This window comes from Delphinapterus leucas, chromosome 1, assembly GCF_059928025.1.
Source record: "Delphinapterus leucas isolate spDelLeu-1000000601 "Yukka" chromosome 1, BTC_Dleu_Yukka2, whole genome shotgun sequence".
NCBI classification, from domain to species: domain Eukaryota; kingdom Metazoa; phylum Chordata; class Mammalia; order Artiodactyla; family Monodontidae; genus Delphinapterus; species Delphinapterus leucas.
Genome location: NC_143129.1, coordinates 6,935,444 through 6,950,804, shown reverse-complemented (window position 1 = coordinate 6,950,804; position 15,361 = coordinate 6,935,444). Strand labels below are relative to the sequence as shown.

The 15,361-nt window shown below is 47.0% G+C and overlaps 1 protein-coding gene across 1 annotated transcript; it reads left to right on the top strand.

Moving 5' to 3' along the window:
* Window positions 1–547: 547 nt before the first annotated feature.
* TIMM17A (translocase of inner mitochondrial membrane 17A) lies at window positions 548–14,308 on the top strand. The gene is made up of 6 exons (XM_022562011.3): window positions 548–642; window positions 3,966–4,065; window positions 4,199–4,262; window positions 8,308–8,436; window positions 9,147–9,257; window positions 11,383–14,308. Exons 1-6 carry the CDS (start codon window positions 617–619, stop codon window positions 11,466–11,468), a joined length of 516 nt encoding a protein of 171 aa, XP_022417719.1. The 5' UTR covers window positions 548–616; the 3' UTR covers window positions 11,469–14,308.
* Window positions 14,309–15,361: the final 1,053 nt, after the last annotated feature.

The following is a 15,361-nucleotide window of genomic DNA, read 5'->3' as shown; positions in this document are numbered from 1 at the left end:
GAGGTCTGAAAGAGGCTTCGTTGTCGCTGTCCCTCACGTCGAGGGCCCCCACGGGACACGAAGCTCCAGATGTTCACAAACATTTATGGAACATCCACTACGGTCCGGCCCCGAGACTCTAAAGGACTCGGGCACTGCCCGCCCTAAAGAAGCTGCGGTTGGTCGGTGGGGCTTCACCAACTCTGACGAAGTAGGCAGCATTTAATCCACACTTGACAGCCAGGTACTAGAACAAAGAAACGTGTTCGGGAGTTCTGGGAACCCTAGCGGAGCAACACCAGGTTTGTCTTCGGCCGCGCCCCGCGGCTTCAGTAACGGGTACCTCTCCGCACCTGGGCGCCCCGGGCGCCCCGCCCCCGCCCGGAGCCTTGCCTTCCGCCCGGAGCCTTGCCTTCCGCCCGGAGCCTTGCCTTCCGCCCGGAGCCCCGCCTTCCGCCCGGAGCCCCGCCCGGAGCCCCGCCTTCCGCCCCGCAGCCCTATTCCCGGCTCCCATTGGCTGCGGAAGGAGGCGGCGAGCCAATACCCGCACACTTTAACGCCCTCCGCCTGGGATCACTTCCGCCGCCGGGCCAGGCCCCGCCCCGCTCGCCCGGCATCGCGGAGCGGCGGAATCAAGATGGAGGAGTATGCGCGCGAGCCTTGGTGAGCCAGCCCGCTGCCCGCCGCCTGCCCCTCTGCCACTGCCCGGCCCCCGGAGCGAGGCCGCTCTCAGCCGCGGGCTTGGCGGCGCCGGGGGCCGTGGGCACCCGGGCGTGAGCAGCCGGCTAGTCAGCGGGGGCCGCGGGGCCGCGCCGGGTGACCTTGCGGCAATTCGAGGGCGCCCCGGCTCGGCTGTGTGGCCCCGGCCCCTGCCCGGCCCGCGGGTCGGGAGCAGCCCCTCTGCCCGCCGGCGACCTTGGGCTCGTCCTTGCGCTCGGGCGGCTCGGCCTGCGTGGGGAGGGGGCGGTGCCCGGGGAGGGTCCGCGTGGGCGCGGCGGCGGCGGTCCGGGCTGGGGTTTCCCCGTGGGGGAGTGGCGGCGCGGTCGGGAAAACGGGGAGAGTAGCGTGTGTGAAAAGCCGGCGACGGGGGTCCGTTCATTCGGCATTTAGCGGGGGGTGGGGGTGGTCTGTGCCCCGCGCTCGGTCGGTCCCAGGAATGAAAGCATAGAGGAGTCAGGCACGCGCACAGTTTAGGGCTTCGGAGGTCATGAGTGAAAAATCACATCTTGTTTTTAATCACCTGTTAGTCACCTGTGTTTTTTGTAAGAGCAAGAACCAGGGTGTTTTCCAGCTGTGTGTAAGGGCCCAGGGCTTTACATTCTGACCTTCCAGTATTAGCCATATTGCCTGCTTTGTGCATTTTTTCCTCCCTGAAATAAGATACAGAGTATGTTTCAGCGCCTCCCAGCTCTTTAAATTTATCTTCTCCAAAGGTAGTGGTCCCCCTTCCTGGGTTGTGCTCAGGTGTGCAGGACCCAGCATGCTGTGCACTGCTGTTGTCACCTGCTCTTGGGTATGATATCGTGAAACAGGTTGGCATGAGGGGAAAATACTTGACTTTCTTGGGTTAAAGATGTTATGGGAATCATAAATTTTCATCTACTACTAAATTAGGTGGCCCCTTTGCTTTCTCAGTACATATGTCCTGAAGCAGTACAGTCAGTTGTCTGGTTGGTTTTATACTCAAAACTGCTTTGATCTTCTGGACTACCCTGTTTTCGTGAAGTCATCCGAGCTCCAACTATAAGCATCTTTCTCCTCCCTCTGCACCTGCCCCAACACCATAGGCAGCCTGAATTCTTTCAAACCTTCCACCTTTCATTTCTTGTTGTCAGGATCTTACTTGGCATCCTTAATGCCTTTTACAGTAGTTTCTTAATTGCTTTCCTTCTCTTCAGTCCTTTTTAATACATCATAGGCACTTAATCGTCCTAAATACTTTTTAATCATGTGTTTTGTTTTCAGAAGCCTTAGTCTATAGGATATAGTGGAAAGAATTTGGGGCCTGTGGCGTACTAGATTTTGTATTTAAATTGGTTCTACCAGTTATTACCTATTGACCTTGCGCAAGGTACTTAACCTGAGCTTCTGTTCATGTATATAATGGAGAGGAGACAGGGATACTCTTCTGCAAAGTTAAAAGATTAGGGAGTCTATAAGAAAATAAGCTAGCTTTCTTGAAAATCAGGTTATTTGCACTATAAGGCACCTAAAACATAGTTGATACTTAGTAAATGATAACTTTAATCTTGTGGTTAGTTATTGGTTCCCTGTTGCCCTGTATTTGTCTGGCATTTACATTAGAGTCTGGCTTCAACCTTCCTTTTGTGTAGCCGTCACTTCCCTGCAGGAACCTTGATTTAGCCAGACTTAGTTCAGAGACTGTTTGCATCTTGCCGTTGTTTTGGACGTCCCCTCTTGCAATCCTGCGGCTGCTCTCTGATCTGAATCCTGCTGTTCTTTACTGATTTTTTAAATACTCATTTTCATTCTAACTGATTATAGGATCATTTAGGATCGATTGTTTAGAGTTAGTGACTCTCCTTTGTCTTTCCTTTTTACTTTTTTTTTGGTCGCAGCACGCAGCTTGTGGGATCTTAGTTCCCCAACCATGGATCGAACCTGGGCCCCGGCAGTGAAAGCACCGAGTCTTAACCACTGGACCACCAGGGAATTCCCTATCTCTTTACTTCTATTAATGTTTCTACCATTTTGAAGAAATTTTCCTAATCCTTTTAGTCTCTCAGAGCACTGCTTCTCAAACTTTTAAAGTGAAATCAAGTCACCCGTGGATTGTGTTAAGCTGTAGACTCTGATTTAGTAGGTCCTGAGGGGGACCTCCCCAGAGCCTGCATTTGTAACGAGTTCCCAGGTGTTGCTGATTTTGCATTTAGGCCTGCAGGAAGCAAGCCTTGGGTAGCAAGGCCCCGAAGCCTCAGGCTGACAGCTGGAACATCTGCCGCATGAGATTGTCATTCTGTACAAACTCCTGATTTGTGTTAGACTTGGAAAGGACAAGGTGTTTCGTATTTCTGTCTGGCAAAGTGAGAAATTACTTCTTATTCGGATTCTTCAGCAGCAACGATGCGCTGAACTCACACGGTTACTTGAGCAGTTGGATTGTGCATAGGGTCGTTACAGCATTTTACCCTTGAGACTGGAAAAGACATTTATGAATTGAATTATTCACAGACTTGTTTTTGTTTTTTTTTCTTCTTTTGGCCATGCCGCGAGGCTTGCGGGATCTTAGTTCCCCAACCAAGGATCGAACCCGGGCCACCACAAGTGAAAGTGCTGAGTCCTAACCGCTGGACCGCCAGGGAATTCCCATTCGCAGACTTTTTAAGAAGCCAGATTCCTAGAAGAGTGGTTCTGTTCTACTGATCAGATTACTCATGTCGTCGTGCTGCATGAGTTAGGGTGCTGCATTTGGAAGCCGGGTTTACACATTTAACCTCTAATTATCAGATGTTAGAGGTTACTAATGTGTTAAGTGGATCTGATACAAACTTAAGTTCCAAGTGCTAACTTGGACTCAGTAAACCCAAAAAGAAGTTTTAAAATTTAAATAGTGTGTCTTCTTCTGCGCCTGTTGAAATTTTATTCTTTGGGTCTCAGCTTTAAATTTTGCTGCAGCTGGAGAGCTTTCCTTGGTCCCCCAGGCGACTGGGTCACCGTTGACTACTTGCCTTAGAATAGATGCACTAGTAGTTGAGCAAATGAATAAAGCGCTGTGAACAGTAGGGAGTTGAAGCCATTCAACTACAAGTTCATTCCCTGTAGCTTAGAAGACTTGGGCTGAATAGATGTGGATCTGTTTAGAATCCTTAATCTTTGTCTGTATTTTATGGGCCAGATGTTACTGGTTGCAGTGAGCCCTGCCCTGGAATCTGTTGTATATCCCTTATTAACAAAGAGGGTTTTATGGTTTATAAATGAGAAATACGCTCATCTTTTTTCTTTTTTTCTCCCTTTCCTGTTCTTAGCCCCTGGCGCATTGTGGACGACTGTGGTGGGGCCTTTACGATGGGAACCATAGGTGGTGGGATCTTTCAGGCAATCAAAGGTTTTCGCAATTCTCCGGTGGTAAGTGGGTGAATGGTCTCATATCATCATTACTTGAGACCCGTTTGCTAATGTCACTTGGGCCCCATCAGTGGGTTGGAAATGTGTTATACTCCTAATGTATTTTTGGTTGCTTCCTTTTGTTTCCTTATAGGGAGTAAACCACAGACTACGAGGGAGTCTGACAGCTGTTAGAACCAGGGCTCCACAGTTGGGAGGTAAGCAGAATGTTTCCACTTGTACTTCAGATGATTTTTTTCCTATTTTTTTGAAGATGAAATTCTGTTTTTTTTTTCTTCTTTTTTAGATTATACCAGTTAGTGATTTTAGTTTGGTCTAAATAACAGCTTGTCACAAGTTAGTATCTATGCGAATTCTTGATTTATGATTTATTTGGAAAGTTAACTTGAATTGTTGCATCCATTTGAAACTCTGTCCTTCAGAAGCTCAGTGCGGTTTTGTTTCTGCTTGGTTTCATTTGATTTTCTCCCGTTATCCAGACAGTGTGTCCACAGCTCAGGTTTGTGAGGGTCGGGAGTGATAGCTTCTGGGTTAGCATGAAACTGAAGAGGGTGTGAGCAGAAGGGTTGGGGTGTGTGAGAGGGACTGATGGAACTCATGGGGCTCCCTCCAGGTTTAGCTCTGGACATTGTGCCGAGGTCAGTGCGGAGGTGGAGAACGATTACGTCCATCACACTCTTTAAGCTTGGTAATTCGGAAGCTGGGAGAAGAGAGAAGAAGAAATCTGGTAGCTTATAGTTGCTTGCAAAGATACAGTCAGGCTGAAGAGGCCACATGTAACACATGGAATGGACTTAGCACGCTCAGTCGTTCCGTAGTGATTTTGTGCATCAGAAGAAATAATCTTCTTTGTTTTTATAGCATTTGTTTTCTTTAGAAGATAGTGGCCGATGTCTGTTGTTTATTCAGTGCCTGCCATGTGCCAGGCACTCCAGGTGTTTTACAGGATTATTTTATTTAGTCCTCACAGCAACATAGGAGGTGAGTACTATTATCTCCATTTTCCAGATGAGGAAATTGAGGCTCCGAGGGTTGAAGTGATGGTGTATCTGTTTCCTGTTTTTCTCCCTGTAATAATTGTACACCCTGGAAAGCAAACAGTGACTAATTTTCCTTTGTTTTAATGGTTACCGTGTTGTTTAAGAGTGATAAGTAGTAAAAAAAAAAAAAAAAAAAAAAAGTACACACCAAACCCTGAACCTTCGATAAATGCAGAAGTCATACAGGTTTTAACAGGTTTCTTGAGAGGCTGCTTCTATGACATGCATTTTCAGTGAATAAAAAAAAAATCAGGTAACTGTCACAGTCAAGAAGAGCCTAAGGAGATAAGACTACTAAATGTTACGAGGTGTCCCGGAACAGAACAAGGACATAAAAACTAAGGAAATCTGAATTAAGTATGGACGTCAGTTAATAATGTGTCAATATTGGGTTGCTGTGACAAATGCACGGTGCTGATGTTAGATGCTGGGGAGACTGAATGTGGGGTATGTGGGAACTGTACCATCTTCACAGCTTTGCTGTGACTCTGAAACTACTCTAAGAATAAAGGTTTGGTTAAAAAACAATCAGGGTGAAATAGAGGAAGAGTATGTTGTGGTGTGAGTGAATTGGAATCAGGCTTTTTAAGGAAACTACTGAGGCATCTTCATGGAGTCTTGAATTTTAAAAGTACTGGGATGGGCTTCTCTGGTGGCGCAGTGGTTGAGAGTCCGCCTGCCGATGCAGGGGACACAGGTTCGTGGCCGGGTCCGGGAAGATCCCACATGCCACGGAGCAGCTGGGCCCGTGAGCCACGGCCGCTGGGCCTGCGCGTCCGGAGCCTGTGCTCCGCAACGGGAGAGGCCACAGCGGTGAGAGGCCCGCGTACCACAAAAAAAAAAAAAAAAAAAAAGTACTGGGATGGCACTTCCAGTTAATTCAGTGAGCGTTTACTGAGCTCTTCCAATCAGGCTCCTGGGAAAAAGGCAGTGTGGGAAAGTTATAGTTGTGTCCTGAAAGGTCTTGTATTTTCATAGCAGAAATAAGACATGCTTTTGATGTGTCCCCATTATGCTTCCAGCCCTTCCTTGCATTTTGGAACAAGATGTTCCAGGCTTATCTTGTACTTTCCCTGCCTGAGTGTAGAGTCATCCGTCCCCAAGGAGCCCTGCTTCCTTCTAGTTGAGAATGGTACTTAGAAGCCAAAGTCTGGGCACTAAGTGTATCATTGCTGTGGGGCATTGCTGTTCCCAGGCCGTCTTAGGAATGTACTGTATATCTATGAACACACACCACGTACACGTACATACACAAGTTTATATCTGTGTTTCTATATATCTATATGTATTAGGAATCATGGGATCACACTGATACCTCTAAGTCCAGTCCAGCCCCACAGGTTCATTCTTCTTTCACTTTTCATATGAATACTTGGGCTAGGGCACCTTGTAACAGGCCACCCTTCCACATGGGCACACTGATCTCCGTGCTTGGGAGTGTCCTTCCTGCGGACGCCTCCTCGCCCTGCTCCGGCTGTGGCTGCCCACACGGGGCCAGCCTTTTGTGTGGACTCGGTCTCCACTCTTATCAGCCACCATAGCTTACTCTGGCAGTCATTCTTGGGGTGGGCAGACATCAGATCCTTGTGAGGGAGTGGGAGAGCCTTGTTGGAGGAATTTGGTGAGATAATTCTAATATACCTGGACATATCTCTCTCCCAGGGCACAGAGCCACTGAGTTAGGACGGACTATTTCATCTGTATGTAGCATGTGGTATTTAGTGTTGGACCGAAAACGAGGAGGCTCATGCATAGTTTATTATTTTTTTTAAAACATATTTATTTGGCTCCTCCGAGTCTCAGTTGTGGCACGTGGGACGTTCGTTATGGCATGCAGGATCTTTTTAGTTGCGGCATGCGGGATCTTTTTCTTAGCTGCGGCACGCGGGATCTTTAGTTGTGGCATGTGGGATCTTTTTAGTTGCGGCATGTGGGATCTTTTTTTTTGTTGCGGCACGCGGGATCTTTGTTGCCGTTATGTGGGATCTTGAGTTGCGGCATGTGTGCGGGATCTACTTCCCTGACCAGGCACGCGGGATCTTTGTTGCCGTTATGTGGGATCTTGAGTTGCGGCATGTGTGCGGGATCTACTTCCCTGACCAGGGATCGAACCTGGGCCCCCTGCGTTGGGAGCATGGAGTCTTAACCACTGGACCACCAGGGAAGTCCCTCGTGCATACTTTAACTGGTTGTATCTGCTGGATTTAACTCACAGGGTGAGCTCTGGGGAAGGGTGCTGGTGATGGCCTGGTTCAGGCAGTTGGCGGAACCCAGTTTATTGTCCTTATTGACACACTCCTGCTTCTGTGAGGTTTCAGAGGGTGAAGGATAACCTGACAAGGGCTCCTCAGTGCAGTTTTTCTTTCTTTAATCTTAATAAAAGAACTCCTCATAGAGTGTAAGTCATGTGTATTGATTTTAGAAGATTTGGAAAATAAAAGCACAAAGCAGTGAAGTCGTCTTGTTACCATCTGTCACCCGGAGACGCTGACAATTAAAATCTTGGTGTTGCCTTTCTGTGTTTTGTGTGTACTTATACACGTGTATGTGTGGGTGTTTGTTTTTTATTTCACAGAATAGTCACTGTGTTTAGGAAGAGTTTAAAGTGCAAAGTAATCTGATTTAGGGTTGCTTTTAGTTTCATGCTTGAGGAATGAAGGATAGAAATGAGAGAGGAAAGGTAATTCCCATTCCCTCGAGGTTCCATAATTCAGACTGTTTGTATCACCCTTTTGCCCTTTATGTGCATTGGCTTACGCCTGTAGTACATCCCAGAATAGCCCGGTTTCTTTTGTGTTCACATCGGTGATTTTCGTAGAGCAGGTGCTCAGTGGCACTGACTGAAGAAAAGAAAAATAGAGGTAAGGTGATGAGAAGAAGGAAGGATGACACTTCTTAAACAGATACACACTCTCCTGAAAGGGGGTTTGAATGGGTTTAGCCCAACTCTTTTAGGCCTGGCTTATTTCTTTTAGGCTTTGGGCCGTTGCTGATTTCCCTGCTGATGTAATACAAACCAAGCTTTATGAAAAAGATAAGTATTCTGACTCCTGTTCGGTGCTTATTCAAACTTGCTTGCATGTGTTTGTGAGAGTTTTAAGAATATAGTGAGTGTTGTTATTTAAGCTTGTTTCTGACTATTACATTTAAAGGCTAAAGTATAAAAACTGAAATTTATTTGTTTTGTTTTTAAATAAAACAGGCAGCTTTGCCGTTTGGGGAGGCCTGTTTTCCATGATTGACTGCAGTATGGTTCAAGTCAGAGGGAAAGAAGATCCCTGGAACTCCATCACGAGTGGTGCCTTAACAGGAGCCATCCTGGCAGCAAGAAGTAAGCAGGCATAGACACACATTGAAGCCGGCCTCTGCCTGCGTTTAGGAACATCTGTGACAGAGAGACGGAGCATTGTGTGACTTGGCGTAGTGTGAGTGTGTATGGTGATTTGGGGGGAGAGTAAAAGGATCTCTTAACTTGGAATGTTGAGGACGAGAGAGCCTGGAGCTCTAACCGGTAATCACCATGGTTAAGAGCAGTTCAGGTTCTGCTTCTGCCACTTACTAGCTGTGTAACTGGGCAGTTTCTCTCCTCAGCCTCTGGAATTAATCATTGTACCTGTCACACAGCATTGTTATGAGTGAAGAGCTTAGATCCATCTTCTGGGTCTTTGGGACAGAGAGCAACCTAGGATTCCTTGGGGCGTAGTGGGTGAGCCCAGGAGTCAGCACCCTCTTCTGTGAAGGGCCAGGTAGTAAATGTGTGGGCTTCCGTCACATGTACTCAGCTCTGCTGTCATGAGCGCAGCCTAGACAATACGTGAATGAACGCGCATGCTGTCCCAATACAGCTGTATTTCCACCAGCAGGCCGTGGGCTGGATTTGACCTGCGGGCCATGGTTTGCTGACCCTGGTCTTGGTCAGCGAGAAAGGGGGTTTGGGAACGGGGAGTAGCATGGAGCCCTATGGACAGGTCTTTGCTCTGTGGTGTCTTACATTAACCTGGATTTCTGTTAAAGTAATCTCTCTGTTCTCAATGTGCTCAGACGGACCAGTGGCCATGGTTGGGTCAGCCGCGATGGGTGGCATTCTGCTAGCTCTCATCGAAGGAGCTGGTATCTTGTTGACAAGATTTGCCTCTGCCCAGTTTCCCAACGGTGAGTCGTCTTTCTGCCTGACACCGCGGCTCAGACGTTTGAAGTGGTTTCCCGATGTCTGCTCAAATGTGGCAGTTTGACGTCTCTGCATCACACGTGAATACGCCATGCTTCGTGCTGGTTCTGCCTCCGCACGGGTGTGGGTGCCGTTAGTTGTGTTTCATCTCAGTAACAGAATGCTTTGGCCGATGACTTGCTGTCGATCTTTCCTTAGAGTTCTTAGGTTTTATCAGTGCTCACTTGCTCATTCTAAGAAATTGCCGCTCATTTCAGCGGTGCGGGAAGAAGGGTCCCTGCAGACGTGGAACAACGATGGCCGTCAGTCGCCAGCTTATTACTGCCTGTGTGTGGGGCACCGCTCTAGCTGCCGGGGGCAGTGGGAGCATCAGGCTGACACGCTCACAGATAAATGAGGTCATCTGGTTGTGCTGCTTCCTTGAAGAGAGTGAAGTAGCAGGAGAAGGTGACCCGTGGTTGGGGCTCACTTAGGGCTGGAAGGAGGGTTCTTCTGAGACGTTGGTGATGTAACGCGTTGCTCCTGTTGCTCCTGCCTGGTGCAGGGAAGGTGAGATGCTGGGCGGTTAGTGGTCCACGGGTGGTCACGACGTGGCCAGGGAACGTCTGCTCTGCGGCTAGCGTGCGCAGATGCTTGTAACTTAGGAAACTTGAGCTGTCTAAACGGGACTGTTCCTTGGCATTGGAAGGGAGCAGAAAGACACCGAGGGTCGTCATGGGGAAGAGCTGACCCGGCGTTTGGGGAAGGAAGTACGCAGAACGGTGTGACTGGTTGGAGGTCAGTTTTGGAGCTTGGAAAGGATTCGGCATAGAGTGAGGGACAGGTGACAGCTCCTGATTCGATTTGATTTCCCTGAGGCACCAGGCGAGGGATTCGGTGTCTTTTGGGCGTGGTTCTGAGGCCTGCTCCCTGTGGCCAGTGGATGACCCGGTTGGCTCCTGGGCCCTCGGTCCTTGCCTCTGCTTCCAATCATTATTTCTCACTGAATACTCTGTTGTGATGGCCACTTTCTTATTTTGCTTTTTAGTTTAGCACTTCAGTGTGAAAGACTTCACATAAGATGTGAGAAAAGTTCCGTGTTTGCAGAAATTCAGAAATTGATAGAACAATAACTCGGTCACACTGTCTTGTAGGATTTAGCCTTGTTTGCTGGGGTTTCGGCTTCTTTCCTCGGAAGGAGTTCTCTAAAAGAAGTGCTTTTTATTTTAGACAGGAGGAGTGTTTCCGAAAGGCTATGTGGGGGCAAAAATCTTTGAAAAGTTAATCATATTTTTCCAGTTAACTTACATGAAAGAGTTCTTAAAACAGAAAGATGAGATAAAACTGTATCGAAATGGTAACAGTGGTTATTTTTGGTTTATCTTTTTCACCCAGTGTCTTCTCTAGCTTTCTGTAATGAACAGATATTTTTAGAATATAAAAAAAAAATCACTGGAGTAAAGTGTTGGAAAGAAAGCCCTCTTTACCACTGTCCTCTTTCTCTCTTCCTTCCAGATATTTTTTAGTCTGCCTCAGTTTCCCTGAAGAAAAGAGGAGTGATTATTCCCATTAAAGTCTTTTTTTTAAAGGGCCACATTTTTTCTTAGGTCACAGGCCGTCCCATCCTTTGAAAGCAAATACTACAACACGTAGTTCTGCGCAAGCTAGGGGATGGCGGTGTCTTCCCATTTCAGGGCCCACTGCTTACCTAGTTGTGTAAATTGTACTACTGAGTTCTCTTGAAACGTGACTAAGGTACTTAAACTTCGTGAAAATAATTTTAAATAGCCACTGACAGATACATCAGGAGGTGTGAGAGATTCGTCCAGTCCTGATACGGCAGCTTGTTCAGCAGTTGCGCTAAAACTGGCGTGTTGTTTCTTGCCATAACTACTCCATGTGACTGCGCTGGCGTAGCATTTGAGAGCTGCTCGTTCTGGAGGAGGGCCGCCAGGCCGCCGGACGTTAGCACGCGCTCTCGTGGGAATCGGGCAGCTCGATAAAGAAATTCAGGTTACAGCTCTGATGTAGCACTTTGTTATCTGAGCTGACTGATTTGCTCTTTACAGAGACTTGTCCCTTTAAATTACATAATATTCAGGTGGTGTTTAAATTCCCTCTTAATTGCAGGTCCTCCGCTTGCTGAAGACCCCTCCCAGTTGCCTTCAGCCCAGCTACCATCCTCACCTTTCGGGGACTACCAGCAATACCAGTAGGGCCTCTCTCCCAGGACTTCTGTAACAGAGTGAGCTGCGGTTCAAGGAAGGATTTCAGAAGATCAAATTCAGTCTGTTTTTAAAACTGTAGGTGGGACAACTATGGCCAAATAGGCTGTGAAGAGACATTTAGCACATTTTTCTATTTAAAGGAACATGGGGGGGGCGGGGGAGGGTCTTAAAAGATAATACATTTATTTATTCACACTTGGATTGCGTTTGTGATCAAAATAAATGTCTGAAATCTTTAGAAGGAAAAGCAGCAAGTGCTTGGAAGATGAAGGACCAGCGGCAAACGGCAATGAAGCATGACCATCATTTCCTCGGGGACCTCTCTGCCTGGTTTTGTTCTGTTAGTCAAACAATAAAAAACGCCAGGAGATTGCTCTTTCTATTAAGATAAGTTGCAGAGTTCTACTTTTCATCCTTGAATTCAAATAACGCAGAGTCCGTTGAAAGTTGCACGTGGTACAGTCTCCAGGGATTGGTCCACAGCAAACACTTCCGGGCTGGAGGGCTGCGGGAAAGTGCTTAGCCTTCTCCTTGCGAGTAAAAAACACGCCACGTCTTGGTTTCGAGGGTGTCAGATACAAAACTCTCTTCACCTCTGAGGCTCCTGTGTCTTGATTCTTCATCATCAGAAAAGCTTCCTTCCGGTATACCCAGTTCCGTATGAGAAGGTTCCTGGAGGGCGTAATAGCCCTGGAAAAGTTTGGCGGTTATGGTGTGCTGGCAAGTACAATACATGCTGTTTTTCATGTGTTGCAAGTCCCCTGAAGCTGATCTTCGTCGAGGGTGTGTTTTGGGGTCTGGCCGGGCCTGGAAAATGGATTAGCATTTCGGAATAGGCCATTTTACTGGCTGTGCTGGAAATGCCATGCGGCCTTACGGGAGGCAGGCTGTTACTCCCCGTTTACCTGCCTCTTTGTGAAACGGAGAGCAAATCCGTGTGGGTGTGGTGAGCACATGCATGTTCTGGCCCAATGCCACGTACATAGTAAGCATTTAATTTACTAATGCTGGTTTGATCTTTCTTTGTGTGGTAAAATATACAGGAAATCATATTTATCGTTTTAACCATCTGTAAGTGTACAGTTAGTGGAATTTACATACAGTGTAACAGTCACCATCGTGTATCCCAAAACTTCCTCATCGTCACCAACAGAAACTCCCCATCCCACCTTCCCCCAGCTCCTGGTAACCACAGGTCTGCTTGCTGCGTCTGAGTTTGCCTATTCTGGGTACCTCGTGTAAGTGGAACCGTACGATACTCGCCTTCTGCGTCGCTCTTGTTTCGTGGCGCGTCGTGTTTCAAGGTCCATCCGTGGTGCAGCATAAGCCAACACTTCGTGCGACGGCTGAGTAATACTGCATGGTGTGCAGAGGTCGCATTCTATTTGTCCATTCCTCCACTGGTGGACACTTGGGCTGTTTACACCGCGTGACTCTTGTGAATAACATGGGCATACAAATACCTGTTTGAGTCGCTGCTTTCAGTTCCTTTGGGTGTAGACCTAGGAGTGGCGTTGCTGGGGCATGTGGTAGTTCTATGTTTAACTTTTGGAAGAAGCACCAAACTTTTCCACAGCGCTGCACCGTTTGACATTTCCACCAGCAGTGCACGAAGGTTCCCGTTTTTCCACATCCTTGCCGACACTTTTATTTTCCTTTAAATAAAAAGATTATAGCCAGTCTAGCATGTGTGACTATCTCACTGTGGTTCTGATTTGCGTTCTCCTGGTGACGACGTACTGCGCTTATTGGCCATTTGTGAGTATTTGGGATTTGTCTTTCAGTCTGTAGCTCTTTTGACTTCCAGGAGTAAATGTAAGGAGATGTTATAAGAACAGTTCAAAGCTGAGGGCATGTTGAATCGCAGATAAAATGCTTTACATTTCTTAAGTTCTCCTAAACGTCCTCTTAAATGGCTTATTGGTTTGGAAAGTAAGTTCCTTTCTTGGGAATTCGGAGTCTGTGGCGGGTGTGTGTATGTGATGCTGGCGTGTTTTTGCCATTTTATTGGTTAACTCAGCATATCTGAAGCAATCCTTGGTTACAGATGAATTTTCTGGAATTTTCTGGAGGGGTGGGGGGGGAGAGAAGAAGCTTGAAAAAGATGGAAAGCCATTTCTTTTTGAAGAACTTGACATTTAATTCCACAATATGTGGGACGGCAGGTAGAAACCCCGAAAACCTTTCCAGTTGTTTCCCTGCTTCTTGGCCCTCTCCTCCTTGGTGGATGCCCCCTTCCTCCGTCCCGCACTTAGGAGAGCTGCTGCTCCCGGGGAAAGCCTGGCTGCCCACCTACCTGCTGGGGCTTGGCCTGAGCGGAGTGGCTCCGTCTCCGTGATGTGTCTAGCGTGGAGATGGGGGGGCCGGTGAGGAGAGGGAAAGGGGAAAGCAAACTTCACGCCTCTGATTTTCTACTGGAAGCCTCGTGCCATCTGCGTTTCCGGTCACAGGTGTTTCATAACCGCCCAAGAACGTCCTCGTGTGCTGTGTCCTCTGCCTGCCCCCGTTTGTCCAGCGGGCTGGTTCCTGGTGGTCTGGGGACCAGCTCGAGCGCCCCTGCAGCCTCCCGTCCCCTCTCCGTGTTCTGTTGTCACTGCACAGCGGGAGGAGGTGCTGAGCGGTTTGTTTTGTTTTGTTTTGTTTTCTCTCCCCCACCTTTTCCCCCAACATTTTTTCAATGAAAATATCAAAACTGTAAAGTTGAGGTTCACAGTGAACATACATATACCCATCACCTAGATTCTATGATTAACTTTACAATACTTTACCATTGTGTACCTGTTCACCTATCACCCGTTTCCTAATAAAATTGAAATTTATGAAATCCATTGATAAGCTCTGTAAGATGTGATTTAAAAATTTTTTTTATTGGAGTATAGTTGATTTACAATGTGTTTCAGGTGTGCAGTAAAATGAATCAGTTATACATAGATTTTTTTTTTAAGTTTAGCAAATGATAGAAACCAGGTAGTTTAGATTCTAATAAATATCTTAAAATACCTATTTTGAGATGTTTAATACATATTCTAAAACTAATTTTGGTGTACAAGAACCCAGAATAAAAGGTAAAATCACGAAAATTGTTTTAATTACCAAGATAAATGCAGAAACAAGCAGACAGGAAGGAATTTTTCCCTAGGTCTTTTTCTGGAATAATGGAGTGGTTTCCTCGGTTTCAAGGTTGAAATGCTCATCAGAAAGATCCCATCTGCTTCTCCCTTTTTTCCTTAGTATCTGACACTTGGTGTGAAATTGGCCTGAAATAGTGAATTTCTGAGTCAGGGTTGGAACGCGTGGGTTACAGCTGCATCTGTTGAAAGCCCGTCTGTTTTCTTATATGAGATGTCTGCAGATTGTGACGGCGTGGTCACAGCTCCACCCGGTGGTGCATTAGTTTTAGAACACAATACTCTTGCTGCTGGTTTTGCTTTGTACAGTACGTTATCTTTTAGAGCAAAAGTCAGCCACCTAAGGCTCAAGGGCCACATTTACCCTGCTGCCTCTTTTTGTAAGGCCTGTGACTGAAGAATGGATTTAAAGTTTTTCTAATGGTTGAAAAACAATCAAAAGAAGAAAAATGTTTCATGGCACGTGGAAATGACACGAAATGAAGATTCCGGCGTCCATAAATACAGTTCTGTTGGTGCACAGCCACACCAGGTCTTCACGTTTTATGAGCGACTGCCCTCATACGACACAGCAGAGTTAAGCGGCCGCGTCAGAGACCTCGGGGCACACAACTCCTGAGATGTTTGCCCTTTAGAGAAAAAAAAATTGCTGACCTCTGTTTTAGAGCAATTAAAAATAAAAAGATTTATTTTATCTAAACTGATTCCATTTCTAGCACTCCTTCTTTTCTCTGTGTGGACCCAAGTTCCTCT